The sequence below is a fragment of the Dromiciops gliroides genome, chromosome 1 (genome assembly GCF_019393635.1).
Source record: "Dromiciops gliroides isolate mDroGli1 chromosome 1, mDroGli1.pri, whole genome shotgun sequence".
NCBI classification, from domain to species: Eukaryota; Metazoa; Chordata; class Mammalia; order Microbiotheria; family Microbiotheriidae; genus Dromiciops; species Dromiciops gliroides.
Genome location: NC_057861.1, coordinates 142,323,447 through 142,338,490, shown reverse-complemented (window position 1 = coordinate 142,338,490; position 15,044 = coordinate 142,323,447). Strand labels below are relative to the sequence as shown.

General features: G+C 34.0%; 1 protein-coding gene across 1 annotated transcript in view; it reads left to right on the top strand.

The window, feature by feature from the left end:
- VPS13B (vacuolar protein sorting 13 homolog B) overlaps window positions 1-15,044 on the top strand; it is a 996,174-nt gene that overhangs the window by 105,524 nt on the left and 875,606 nt on the right. Inside the window, exons 8-12 of the mRNA XM_043982862.1 lie at window positions 6,067-6,332; window positions 8,667-8,762; window positions 9,077-9,199; window positions 10,319-10,456; window positions 14,245-14,332. Of these exons, the coding sequence (XP_043838797.1) occupies window positions 6,067-6,332; window positions 8,667-8,762; window positions 9,077-9,199; window positions 10,319-10,456; window positions 14,245-14,332 (711 nt within the window). The remainder of the gene's footprint in view (window positions 1-6,066; window positions 6,333-8,666; window positions 8,763-9,076; window positions 9,200-10,318; window positions 10,457-14,244; window positions 14,333-15,044) is intronic.

Here is a 15,044-nt window from a genome sequence, read left to right as displayed (position 1 = left end):
AAATAGCTTCTTATTATAATAGCTTTTATTTTTCCTTGATTATGAATTAATCTTTCTTGATACTGGCAATTTGGTTTTCTTTTTAAAAAGCAAATTAGGTGGGGGGGGCAGCTAGGTGGCTTAGTGGATAAAGTGCCCGCCCTGGATTCAGGAGGACCTGAGTTCAAATCCGGCCTCAAACACTTGACACTCACTAGCTGTGTGACCCTTGGTAAGTCATTTAACCTTCATTGTCACCCCCCACCCAAAAAAAGTTAAAGTAGCTAGTTTTATTTATTACTTTTATTTTTTTTTCTTTGCTTCATTTTTGATTTTCAGAATTTCTATATTTGTGTTTAACTGGGAATTTTTCAGTTATTGGCTTTCTAGATTTTTAAGTTACATACCAGATTTATTCATCTGTTCTTTCTTTTATTGATTGAAGTGTTTAGAGATACAAATTTTTCCTCAATTACTACTTTCTGACTGAATCCCCCAAATTTTGTCATATTGTCTCAATGTTGTCATTACATTTAATGAAATTATTGTTTCTGATTCATTTTTATCTTTACTTCAAAGATTGTTTATTGAATTTATTTTTTATTTCCTTATTGTCAGTAGAAGATGCATTTAATATTCTATTTTTATGTATTTTTGGTGACTTTTTGTGTTCTAATATATGATCAGTTTTTGTGAAGGTGTAGTGCACAGCTAAGAAGTAGATATACTCCTTTCTTTTCCCATTCAGTATTTTCCAGAGCTCTATCATATCCAACTTTTCTAAAATTCTCTTTAGGTACTTTATTTCTTTTTTATTTTTTGGTTAGATTTTCCTAGGTGGGAGAGTAGTAAATTGAACTTCCTCCACTCTTATAGTTTTAGTATTTCTTACTATCACTCATTTCACTTTGCCTTAAGAGTTTAGATGCTATGCCACTTGGTGCATATTTGGTATTAATATTAATTCATTTTCTGTGGTATATTTTATATATATGTATATATATATTTATTTTAGGAAGATGTGGTTTTCCTTTCATATTTTATGCTTTTGACTTGTCTGAGGTAATAATTGCTATCCCTGCCTTTTTTTTTTTTTTTTAGTGAGGCAATTGGGGTTAAGTGACTTGCCCAGGCTCACACAGCTAGTAAGTGTTAAGTGTCTGAGGCTGGATTTGAACTCAGGTACTCCTGACTCCAGGGCCAGTGCTCTATCCACTGTGCCACCTAGCTGCCCCAATCCCTACCTTTTTTACTTCAGCTGATGCATAATAGATTTTGCTCCATCCCCTTATTTAAACTCTGTGTGTGTCTTTCTGTCTCAAGTATGTTTCTTGTCAACCTTATACTATTGGATTCTTATTACTAATTCATTCTGCTATCTTTTTGGTTTTATATTTCATCTCATTCACATTCACATTATGTATACAGATTATATATTCCCCCCCCCCCATCCTTTTCTCTTCTACTTTTCCTTCTATTTTACCTGCACCCTTTTTTAATTTTTTTTTTTTGTGAGGCAACTGGGGTTAAGTGACTTGCCTAGGGTCACACAGCTAGTAAGTGTTATGTGTCTGAGGCTGGATTTGAACTCAGGTTCTCCTGAATCCAAGGCCGGTGCTCTATCCACTGCGCCACCTAGCTGCCCCTACCTGCACCCTTTTTAAGAGTTTGTTTTCCTGGGGGCAGATAGGTGGCACGGTGGATAAAGAACTGGCCCTGGATGCAGGAGGAACTGAGTTAAAATTTGACTTTAGACACTTGACACTTACCAGCTATGTGACCCTGGGCAAGTCACTTAACCCTCATTCCTGCCCCACCCCCCCAAAAGAGTTTATTTTCCTTTTTATTAATCACTTCCTTAATCTATTCTTTCTCTACTCTTTTCTCCCTTTTAACTCCTTACCCTTCTGTTTCCCACTTGGGTATGATGCATTTCTGTACTCAAATCTGTGTATACATATGTGTGTGTGTGTGTGTGTGTATGTATATGTGTATTCTTCCTTCCTTTGATAAATTCAGATGAGATTGAAGTCTAAGTGTGGCCCATTCCCCCACACTGCTAGAGGAATTAAATTTCTAGAGCCAGCAGTAATGCATTGTACAAATTTCCACCTTTTCTTTGAATAATCTATGTTGGTGGTTAAGTCTAGGATCTCCAAGGATAATAACCATTCGGTATTTTCTAATGTCAGTGATTAGTCTTGAATAGATCATATACTTAGAGCTGCATGGATGTAAGACCTCTCATTTTATAGATGAAGAAACTATGATTGAAATTATTTGTGCAGGTTCACATAGCTAAAAAAATGCCTGAGGCAGGATTTGAACTTCAGTCACCAGAATCCAAGCCTCTTACTCCATGGGCTGTACTACCCACTTTCCCAAATAATGTCAATTTAATTTCATAAACTTTCTAACCTTAGATTACTCCATGTGCAATAAGGTCAATGTCCAAAATAATTTCAGAGAGAAGATAAAACTCTAAGAGAAAAAAAATATTTGGGAATGCTCACTGCACTATAGATATTAAGGCAGGAAAGTGAACTTAGCTATCATTTAAATAGTTTTAATAAGAGTAGAAATAGAGTTATTTAATATTCACTCAACTAAACATCCCATTACTTGAACATTCTCATGAACTTAAAATCTAAAAAGATGCTTGTGAAATGTTATCTAAATTCAAAACATGAGAAAAAATTCTTGTTTATCATTATATTAATGTGTGTTAAAGGCATTTTTCCTATCCTGAAGCTTTATATTTAACAAAAAAGAAAAAGTAATGGAACTTTAAAAAATAAAACCACATTATAAAAACTTCTCAGAGTATGACTAATGTCTGTGGGACATAAAACATACATTTAGTAAGATCGCTTAACTTGTGATGTTGAGTGATGCTCAATGAAAACTTGGAGGATTGAGATTTTATCTGTCCTTATTCATCTGAGTATAGAATAAAAAAGATATACTTTGAATAGTTTCTAGAAAACACTGCAGAATTACATCAACTATATGTCCCCAGAACTTCATCTTATTAAATTAATAAATAGCAAGGGACAGGAGTGTTTATCAGAAAGACCATTTGAGGCCATTACCTGCTTTGACAATCTCACCAACTTGGATCTAGCTATCATCTCTTTACAGATGATTTCAAGATCTGTACATCTAGCCCGAGTTTCAGTTGCTTATTACCAAGTACTATGTGGACATCTCAAACGGGATATTTGTAGGTGTCTCAAATTCAACATGTCTAAAACATAAATCCTTTCCCCTAGACTCTCTCTTCTTTTCAAATTCCTTGAAACTGTTGAGGATACCACTATCCTCCCAGTCTCACAGGCTTGAGTCCTTGATTTGATCTTCATCTGATCACTCTTACTTATTCCAGGTAACCATTCCTTTGATAAATTTTTTCTGTTTCTGTTGGTTTTTTGTTTTTGTTTTTGTTTTGTTTTTTGGTGAGGCAATTGGGGTTAAGTGACTTGCCCAGGGTCACACAGCTAGTAAGTGTCAAGTGTCAAAGGCTGGATTTGAACTCAGGTCCTCCTGACTCCAGGGCCGGTGCTCTATCTACTGTGCCACCTAGCTGCCCCTGTTTCTGGTTTTTCTTTTTTTTGCGGGGCAATGGGGGTTAAGTGACTTGCCCAGGGTCACACAGCTAGTAAGTGTCAAGTGTCTGAGGCTGGATTTGAACTCAGGTACTCCTGAATCCAAGGCCGATGCTTTATCCACTGCGCCACCTAGCTGCCCCTGTTTCTGTTTTTACATATCTTCTGCCCTTGATTATCTCCCTGCCCTCGCAAAGCTTCCATGATCTCAATTATTATGTCTGTGCCAACAAACTTGCAACTTGAATGAGATAGGAGACACAGGCTTATTAAAAAAGATCTGTCTATATCATCCTCTACTCTACCTCCTTGTTATATCCTGGTTAAATATAAAGTCTTCTTGGCATTTAAAATTCATAACCTGGATCCTTCCTAGGAGGCAGCAGGGTGGAGCAATGGATAAAACACTGGGATTGGAGTCAGGAATCCTTGATTTTAACCAGCCACAGACTCTTAGTAGCTGTGTGACTCTGGCAAGTCATTTAGCCTTTGTCTGCCTCAGTTTTATCAACTGTAAAACGAGTTTAATACTTTCACCTACTTCACAGGGTTGTTATGAAGATCAAGATAGATATTTATAAAGCGCATAGCACAATGCATTGCACATAGTAGATACTCTATGTTCCTGATACATTGGCTTATTTCCTGTTCTTTGAAAATGACACTATCTTATTTTTCTATTTATATTTCTCATGCTTAGCCTAGTGCTTTGCACATAGTAAGCACTTAATAAATGCTTCATTTGTTTATTTGTTTAATCATTCATCTTTCATCTATATGTTTTCCCACTGACTATTCCCCATTGCTGGAATACTCTTAGTACTTCCAACCTTTGATTTTTCTGGTTTCTTTTGTAAGGGCTAAAATTCTAGCTATACTGTCTAAAGTATCTAATGAGTGGTCGCCAATAAATTATAAGCTCTAGCAAGAGTTAGGCTTTTAAGCATTTATTAAGGAGAATAAGAATTTGGTGAAGAGAAAGAGAAAGGCCTAGATTCATCTATCTATTAAAGGGAGAGAGCATTCCTAGCTCCCTTCTCCACCAGAGTCCTCAGGAAAGAGAGTGAGCCAGCACGCCAACCTCCCCCTTCTTCCTCCCACAAGCAAATGTCACTTCCTGACGCCAACGAAAAGACACATGGTCCTGCCCTCAGAGGCCCTCTCCTCATGTTGGGGCTTTCCTACAGTAAGTCTCCAGCAGGTGGCGTCATTCTAATCGTTATAGGAAGGAAGAATTGGATTCTTATCTGTCTAAAGGAAATGGATTATTTGTAAAATTTCAGAAGATTTACAAAATAGAGGGAAGAATGTAATACTTAGGTGTGTGTTGGGGGTAGAAGTTATTCACTGAGTTATCTTATGAGATCAGATTTGTTTGAATCCCTGTCAGACTTTCACTCTATTTTGAAGCATCTCAAAATCCAATATTATCTTGTTCTTTGACAATGATAGCATGCCTCTTTGTAACAGAAACCAATGGGATTTATTTTCTGAAAGGAGGCGACCTGATTCAATAAGTTAGAAAGTTTAGGAATTTTATGTTAATATTTGTGTGACCAAAGAAAATCTTTGTGCTTTTTAGGTTCTTCATATGTCAGGCACAATCATATTGAAATGTTGTATTCACATGTGGTAAAGATCAGGTAACGCCATGTTAGGTTGTAAATAAAATGCATTTTGTTATATGTGTTTAATAAATAGTATTTTTAGGATAGTCTTTTGATTTTGAGGATTGCTTGCATTAGAATGTTTTTCCTTTCATGTAAGTGGCTGGATTTAGAAAGTCTGGCTATCTTTTTTTGTCTTTATTATTATTATTATTATTATTATTATTATTATTTTGGTGAGGCAGTTGGGGTTAAGTGATTTGCCCAGGCACACACAGCTAGTAAGTGTTAAGTGTCTGAGGTCGGATTTGAACTCAGGTCCTTCTGAATCCAGGGCTGGTGCTTTATCCACTTTGCCACCTAGCTGCCCCTGAGTCTGGCTATCTTTTAAGGTAATTTCCATTCTTGTCCTGTGCAAACATACTTCCAGTGTATATTTGATTATTTGTTGTAAAAGGAGTCTGTTTCAAAATTAGCTCAAGAAATTTTATTTGTCAGTTTCTGTTGAAGAAAGAATTCATATAGATGCTCGTTTCTATCAATTAACAACTGAGACTTTATTGAAAATCTGTTGCATGCTCAATATGTTGCATCAAGTGTTGAGTGGGTAAGGTAGACAGTGGGGAGACACAGAGGTAGTATGACACAGTCCTTTCCTGAAATCTTGCTGTCTTTTGGGGAGGGAAAGATTAACATATATAAAATAATATACTCATATTTATCTGTTTATCTGTGGATGCTCACAAATACAGAAACATAGAAGTGTTAGAAATAGGAAGGGGAGGATCTGGTAAGTGTATCTTTTTCTTTACTTTGTGTCTACTTTTCCCTGGCTAAACCTGATAGCATTGCCTATTTGTATTTTGTATGGTTAGGTGGTGAAGGTGAAACTGGAATTGATATACAGTATCCTACCCAGTATAAAGCTCAAGAGTTTTATGCACAAGACGATGAACAGTCCCAGGGATGGGTATCCTGGGCTTGGTCATTTGTTCCTGCCATTGTGAGTTATGATGATGGAGAAGATGACTATCTTGTAAGTGATACAGTATCAGCTCTGCATCAGCAGAAGTCTCAGGCTCTAAAGGATCCGATTGTTTCCATAGGATTTTATTGTACAAAGGCTACAGTGACTTTCAAGGTAAGTTTTTTTTATAATATATAAAATTTAGTTCTTTAAAATAATTACTTGATCCTCTTTTATAAGACAAAAAAAAAAGGAAAGAAATTCAATGAATCCTGTTTCTGGGGAGAATCAGCACTATACTATAACAGAATTCTAGTTTCTTTTATTGTTGCTTTCTATGTAGTCAAATGGCTAAAAAAATTACTTTTTCATCATGATTAAAGTTGTGACCATGAAGTAAATTAGAATATAATTTAGTTATGACATGGGTTGGTATTGCATTGATTTGGATTCATTACAAGTCAAATACTTTTCTCCCTTTCCATACCCCCTCCCTTTCCTTCATATAATGATTACATTGCCAGATATATTGCCAGTTTGTATGATGGGTGGGAATTCAGTCATCCAAAAACAGTATGAGTAAAGGATTCCATTATGCAGAGAGGGTGCTGGTGGAGTTTTACTTATCCATGGTAAGATAAATTTCTTTATTCTAAAGAGTGTATGTGGAATTAGTTTTTACTGATAGAGTGACTTGGCAGTTCCTGGAATTCATTTATTTGATTGACATAGTAATGAATCCAAACAGAGCTGTTATTTCAAAGCACCCATGATAAAAGAGATTTTTCATGTTGACATAATTTAATGATTTTTCTGATTTGGTTAGGATCATTGTACTTTTTTGAATTAGTAGATTCTCTACAAAATGATTTTGACAAAATTCAGCAAAATTTAAGTCACTTGGTACAGATTTTCCTTGATTAGTCTGCTTTTAAATTTCATGGAGAATACAGAAAACTTAATATCCTATGGAATTTTTGTATTCTATTAAAGTGAATTAGTGTAATAATTGAATTTGATTGGTTGAATTTAGCAAAATTAAAGTAACAGTAATCTTTAAAATGATTGAGGTTAAAATATTCCTTTATATTATTTGAAATAGAATAAAAACTTATTGGTAGACCTCTTTTTTTTTTTTTACTATGTTGTTATTTTCATATGAACAAAATATAATATGAGCCAGTCATTTGTACTGACTGTTAACCCAAATTTATGAAGAAAATTAAAGTTAGATTGGTAAAGGAAGTATCATGTTTCAGGTCCTTTTTGTGACCATATAGTTTTAAACATGAAAATAATGAGGCCTTATGCTAATGCTTCTGTTAGTTTTACTGATGAAAATAATAGTGCATAATTGAGTCAGGATGGACATTTACATAGGAAATACATATGTCCATAAAGTATAAGGGAAATATCCTGATAGTTGAGGGGAAAACATTAGAATTCATTGTTTGGCTTGCATGCTAAAAATGTATGGAATTAATTTGTGGTTCATATTTTGGTTAAAAAAATAAGGTCATGTTTCTGCATTAGTATTCTGAACAAGTTGATACCATACCAGCAAAAAAAAATCATGCCAAATTAAATGTAGCATTTTTCTAATAATGTTGAAAATTGTTCTTGTAATGTTTGAATTCTTTTAATCAATTAATTGCTTTTCCTCTACAATAATTGCAGACAGCTGAAGAGCAATCAGGTTTAAGAAAATCAATTTTTTACTTCAGTATTTGGCTTACAAAATTTTACTTTAAAACAGCAACCATGTGTACTTCACTGTTGGAAGCAGCCAAGGAATGAGAACTTGTGATTTTAAAAACATTTTACATAAGCAGTAATGATTTGGTTTAAGATAGCTTAAGTAGTAGAATTCCCAAACTAAAAAGATCATGCCTAAAGTTGAACTTTTCCATGGAGTTTTAAAAGGATATTTTAGTATTACTGTGCTTTTGTTTTACTTGGATGTGATCACTGATTTGGTTGTATTAAAGTCTGAAGAATATTCTGATTTCTTCAAGGACAAAGGTTACTTGAACATGTGCAGAAGGCAGTGAATACATTTTCCTTTGAAAATAGCAGGAAGAAATTTTGGTAATGATTAAACAGAACTAAGCCCAATTTATGTTGTAACTATGTGAATTGATGTAGTATTTTGCAGATTTTAAAGCTCATTATAGATGCTCATTTACTATTAACATTTCTGTTGCAGCTGCACAAGTATTGCACCTTTTAAAGCAGTGTTATTATAACAGGAAACTAAATAAAAATACTGTGGTGGTCGTCATATGCCATATATGAAGTTAAATTGGCATATTCATTGACAGGGTCTTATGTTCTAATGTGGATAATATGTTACAGCTGTTTTTATTGCACCTGTTTCCTGCACCATAATACATTTTGACCAATAGTAAAGTTTAATTTGTCTTCATCAATTTTGTATAGTAATGACAGATTACTACTCTTTAGTGCTAATTTTGACTTATTTAATTTGTTTATCATATTGTTTCATAGCTCACTGAAATGCAAGCTGAGAGTAGTTATTATAGCCCTCAGAAAGTAAAATCAAAAGAAGTAATATGCTGGGAGCAAGAAGGAACCACAGTTGAGGTAATTTTCCATCATAAATATATGTATTTAATTTTATAGTAATAGTTCTGGAAAATTGATGTGCAATAAATATTTTTCACCAGTTGCATATTTTAAAATGCCATTTATGTCATTGGTTTAGCATTCCTCTTTTACTGGACAAAAGAGGTCATTGAAATACTTCCTTTTTAAAAGGCTTTAATGTATTGTATAACATTACAGTAGAAAAAAATGATGCCACAGATTATTAGTACAAAAAGCTAAATGAGAATTTTGTGATATTTGGTCTTTATTTCAGTTTCTTGTGTTTATTGTACTACTTTTTCTTCTCATAGGCCCTGATGATGGGCGATCCTTTTTTTGATTGCCAAATTGGTTTCGTAGGCTGCCGAGCAATGTGCCTTAAAGGAATTATGGGTGTTAAAGATTTTGAAGAGAATATGAATAGATATGATGCTGTAAGTAAAGATGTTTTTTTAAATTATAAAAGTATTTTATTATTTTCCAGTTACGTGTAGAGATAGTTTTCAACATTTATTTTTATAAGATTTCTAGTTTCAAATTTTTCTTCCTCCCCTTCCTTGCCCCTCTCCAAGACAGCAAGTAATCTGATATAGGTTATATATGTATAATCAACATTAAACACATTTCTACATTAGTCTTGCTGTGAAAGAAGAATCAGAGCAAAAAGGAAAAACCTCAAAAAAGAAGAACAGCACCAAAACCAAAAGAAATAGTATGGTTCCATCTGCATCCATATTCCATAGTTCTTTTTTCCTGGATTTGGAGAGCATTTCCCATCATGAGTCCTTTGGAATTATTTTGTACCACCGTATTGCTGAGAAGAATCAAGTCTATCACTGTTGATCAACACATAAAATGTTGATGATACTGTTTACAATGTTCTGGTTCTGCTCATCTCACTCAGCATCAGTTCATGCAAGTCCTTCCAGGTTTCTCTGAAATCTGCCTGCTCATCGTTTCTTAAAATAAAGACTTTTTAAGATAAGATGCTAAAAAAGATTTGATTTATTATTTATGATGTACAATATAGTAACCTCATGTAATTGTTTGCAAGTTGATCATAGGGCTTTACTTTTTTGTTTTTGTTTTTTTATAGTTTTGAGGGAAGAAATATTAGTGCTCAAGGAAGGGCACTTAAAAAGTAAAACAAATAATAAACTACAAAAATAGGAAATGACATGTACTCTTAGGTAGTTTTGATTAACTTTTTAATGGGAATTTAGTATGCAGGGATTGTTCATTAGAAAGTTACTGATAAGTCAAAAAAGAGAAAGTGAATAAAACTGAATACTTAGATGGTAATTCCACATATTTTCCAATTTAGCAGTTGTGTTTCTGTTAAAATTCACTAGGAATTTTGAATAATGGCAGTCTCATGAAAAACCAATTCGGAATAATATATTGCTCTTCAGTTTTGTTATTTTAGTGTGTTCTATTCTTGAGTAGTCAATGAACCTTCATAGTATATATGATAATAGCAAAACTTTTACTTACTGTCACTGCCTAATAATGATTTTCCTTCTTTTCCCTCTTTTTTTTTTTCCCATTTTAAGGAAGCATGTTTCTTCGTTTGTGGTGAAAATCTGAGTACCAAAGGTTTGACATATCTTACAAATTCACTATTTGATTACCGAAGTCCAGAAAACAATGGTATTCGTGCAGAATTTATTTTGAATGCAGCTCATCATAAGGTCAGAGAACAAACTGCTAAGCCAAATTCTAGTCTGTGTGTTTGGCACACACACTAAGAATACTTGATTGCTATCATTGCTGTCAACAATCATCTATCGAGTACTCCTTATTTATAGCAATATACAGCAGAAAGTTTTTGCCCTTTTCTGCCCCCAACAGTTTTTTTGAAAAAGGCTCCTGCATGAGTGCCTTGTTTTGTTTGTACAGCATGGAAATATATTTTAAGATTTTTCTTCATGTTTATGTATTCATACTCAACATTTTCCCCCTCAAATAGTTTTTGCTGTGTTTAGTAGTAATACATTTTTGAGGGTTCTTTATTGGCTGATGTAAATTAAATACTGTCAATTGATTTAGCAGGATGTGGTGGAAAAAGTACTGGGTTGGAATTTAGAAAACTTAAGTACTAATTTCTGCTAGTATATAACAGGGTGACCTTGAGCAAATTGCTTAATCGAATTCTCAGTTTATTCATCTAATAAATAAAAGAGTTTGACTTAAGTTCTTTTCATCTCATAAATACAATGAATATGGAATTTCTTTTACCTTTTTGGTAATGACAGGTAGTGTAGCATAGTGAATAGTGAACTAGCCTTGAAATCAGCCTCTTATACTACTGATTTTGTGATTGTGGGCAAATCATTTAACTTCCCAGTAGTGTAAGCAATTCTTAAGAGTATTTGTTACAAGGGGCAACTAGGTGGCACACAGTGGATAAAACACCAGCCCTGGATTCAGGAGGACCTGAATTCAAATCTGTCCTCAGACACTTGACACTTACTAGCTGTTTGATCCTGGGCAAGTCACATAACTCTCATTGCCCCCCCCCCCCCCCAAAAAAAAAAAAGGAGTTAGGGTTGGAGGGTGGAGAGTATATGATACAGAGAAGATGCCAGTTTATTAGTACAGTGAGTCTTGTTGTTTGGTATTTCCCAGTTTCAATGAAGTGACAGTTCCAAGTTCTTTCACTATCCCATGGTATTATTATGAGGCTTACCCCCCCATCCTATATTGTTTCCTTTCCATTTTTCTAATTTATAATAAAGCAATCCAAGCTAATAAAGTTAAATAGAACCCCCTACATTTGTGTTGTTGGGGAAGGAAACCTCCTTTGTTGGTCTTGATTCTAGAATTATCCTCAGTCAGAGTTGTAGTGAACCTGGGATTTCATTTATGTGAGTATTATTTCCATCCATGCAGACCACAACTCCTTATCCTGTGGAGTTCTTATATATGTACCCTCATAAATAATGTACAAAGATCCACCCAACATAACTAGAGGTCTTCCTATAGATCTTTTTTTTTTTTTTTTTTTTAGTGAGGCAATTGGGGTTAAGTGACTTGCCCAGGGTCACACAGCTAGTAAGTGTTAAGTGTCTGAGGCCAGGCCGGATTTGAACTCAGGTACTCCTGACTCCAGGGCCAGTGCTCTATCCACTGGGCCACCTAGCTGCCCCCCTATAGATCTTTTTACATTTTATAAGAGTGAAATATGTTAAAAATGGCTTATGGGATATCTTTAAACATTTATATTATCAGAAGAGGAGGTGATCATCTGGCTAGATTAAGGGATAACAGCCTTCAAGCTATAATGGTATGCACAAAATATAAAAGAACCTAGTTTTTACCAGTCAAAAATTTCTTCTGTAACTTCTACAATGTGCAAAATTCTATGAGAGTTACTATGGGGGATATATTCATTTTTAAGACACTTTTTAAAAAGTCTACTAGATGCAAAAATACTTTTATGTGATGTAGGAAAGACCCATATTAGTATTTAACATTACATTAAATTAAGGGTTACTAAATACTTTATATACATCATCTGATTTGATGAATAAGAAAATTTTTTTTTCTTAACAGGGTTTATCTAGTATAATGATAAGGCATGTCACCAAATAACCAAAATATATGTAGAATATAAAAAGTACCATAAAGAGAGAACAGAGAAATTATCATATTAATTCATAAGTAGAAATAGGCAGGAAAGACTTTAAAAAAAAAAAGGTAGTCTTCAATCTGGACCTTGAGGGGTGGATGGAATTTCAGTAGTCAGAGATGAATGGGAATGTATTAGTTTGATAGAAGAGTATGCACAAAGCTGTGGTATATTCAGGGACTATCAAGTATGACTTGAGCGTTAGACCTGTGAAGGGGAGTGCTGAAAATAATGGAGATTGAGCATCATGCTACTTGTTAGAGGATCGTGAATGACATGCCCAAAGCTTGGGGAACCATCAAAGATTTTTGAGCATTAAGGTGAAACTTGGATTAGAGATGTTGGAGTGAAGAAGCAGGGAGACTGGTTAGGAAGTTACTGCCATCATTTGGGAAGACTGTATGAAACGCATTGGGCGTAAAAAAAGAAATTGGTGTGCAATGCATTATAGAGGTAGAATCAAGAAGACTTAGTTACTAGTTAGTTGTAGAGAATGAAAGAAAGGGAAGAATCCAAGGCAAGACCAGTATTTCAAGTATGAGTCACCAGAACAGTAGTAGCATCGTTATCAGAAATTAGGAAGCCAGAAGAGATACTGTATTGGAGTGAGAGATGTGATTCATTTTCAGACTTATTAAATTGGAAGTGTCATTGAAGTATGCAAATAGTGTACAGAGGGCAGTGAGCCTGGAATGAACAAAAAATAGTATCAGAGGGAGGTTATGACTGGGGAGACTTTGGAGTATTTGCATAGAGAAGATAGTAAAGAGAGTTTAAGGTTATTCCTTTAAACTTTTTTTCTTGGATTGCATACCTCTTTTTTGATTGGACTTAGTGATTATTTCAGAATGATCTTAACTAGTAAATATTTGTAAATAAATGTGTAGTGATGGTATGACAGATTTATTTTTATTGACTGATAAAGCTGTCATTTAGCCAATAATACATTCTGCTTAAATTTAAATAGCTGAATACTTTGAACAAACCTACCCATATTAACCTGTATGTGTGTGGTTAAAAACAAATTTTAAAAATGAGAAGGCAAATTTAGTTAACAGAATTTGCAGCAAAATGTAGACTGGAAGTAAAAAGTGTGTGTGTATGTGTGTGTGTTTTTCCTGATTTTTGGTTTCGAAAACTTTTTGAAATTGGTTGTATCTTAGAGACTAAAGTAACATATTGTCAGATAAATGACATCCCAAGAATTACATTTTTCTCTTTGATTTACTCAGTGCTTTGCTGTTATCCTAGGTTGCAGATTGTCACCAAGTAAGAAACCTCACAATCCTGATGCTTATGGTTCAAAAATCTTTTTTAGCTAAATTATCAGTTTTCCTATATGTAAAGTGATAATACTTGCTTTACCTAACTTCTAAGGCTATTGTGAGATTCAAATGAGATACTGTCTATAAAGCATTTGTAAACCATAAAGAGCTACAGTTGTGTTGTTTTTTTTTCCTGTGAGTTTAAAACTTTTTCATAAAGTAATCATTGAAATATTTAAGAACTAACTCGCTTTCTTTGGGAGTATTCATTATTAGACAGCATTGTGTAGTTGAGAAAGGTCAGGAAAGGAATATGTTCTCCATTAAAGGTATTCATTAACTAGACATTATTGATAAAGTGGTCAAAATGCCCAGTAAAATTATAGATGTCCCTTTGTGGGGCCTATAATAGAAGTTACAATACCTGCCTTAGAAGTGAATTCTTTGGATAACCTCTGTTCTTTTGTTGTGATAATCTTTTAAGTTGATACACAGCTCAGGTAAGGATATGTGTCTGATTCTTGTAATCTCAAGATTCTCTTCTTATTCAACTTTTGTTCTGTTTGCTTTGCTTTGTTGGCAGGAGACATATACTGAGATAGCAGGAATGCAGAGGTTTGGAGCTTTCTACATGGATTACTTGTACACAATGGAGAGCTCTAGTGGCAAAGGTACTAGTTACTTTTCTTAATGTTTGCTTTTCCTCAAACAACAGAAACAAAGGCCTCTTCACAGCCACCTGGTCCTTGACCGGCTGTCCTCGGTTACCTCAGATTTACCTTTGAAGTTGGTTTGGGGAATGGCTTAATCTGTAATGACATTTGCTAGAGTTTTCTGATATTCTTGGTATTTTGATTCATTTCCTTACACAGATGATTAGAAAGGCATTTTTATAGTCATTTGCTATTAGCTCTCATATGTGCTATTAGAATTTTGATACATGGAAATTAATATTCTATTCCATTGTCAAAAGACTAAAATTTTCCCTTTTTTAATACTTCATGAATGTTGAATAGTTTTTTTTTTTTAATAAAAGTTTAACATTGGAAAAATTAAACTGTAATTCCTATAGAGGTCATGTGGCATGTTGTTTATTTTTTGTGTCTTATTTGTATCTTATTAGGAAAAGAGAATTTGTGCCTTCTGGGTTTTTGCTCTAATTCTTTGTGAAATATGCTTGTCCTCTTAATTCTTTTTGTCAAATTTTTTTTGGTAATTTCATGCAGGTTGAATCTTTCATTATATTCTGTTACATATGTTTAAGAGTTCCTGCTGTGGTTTCAAGTTTTAAAATGAAATCTTTATATTTCAGTAAACTTTGTATGTGTTCTGGAAATTTTGTAGCTTTTGGATAATCAGAATATGCAGTAATAATGAGACTTC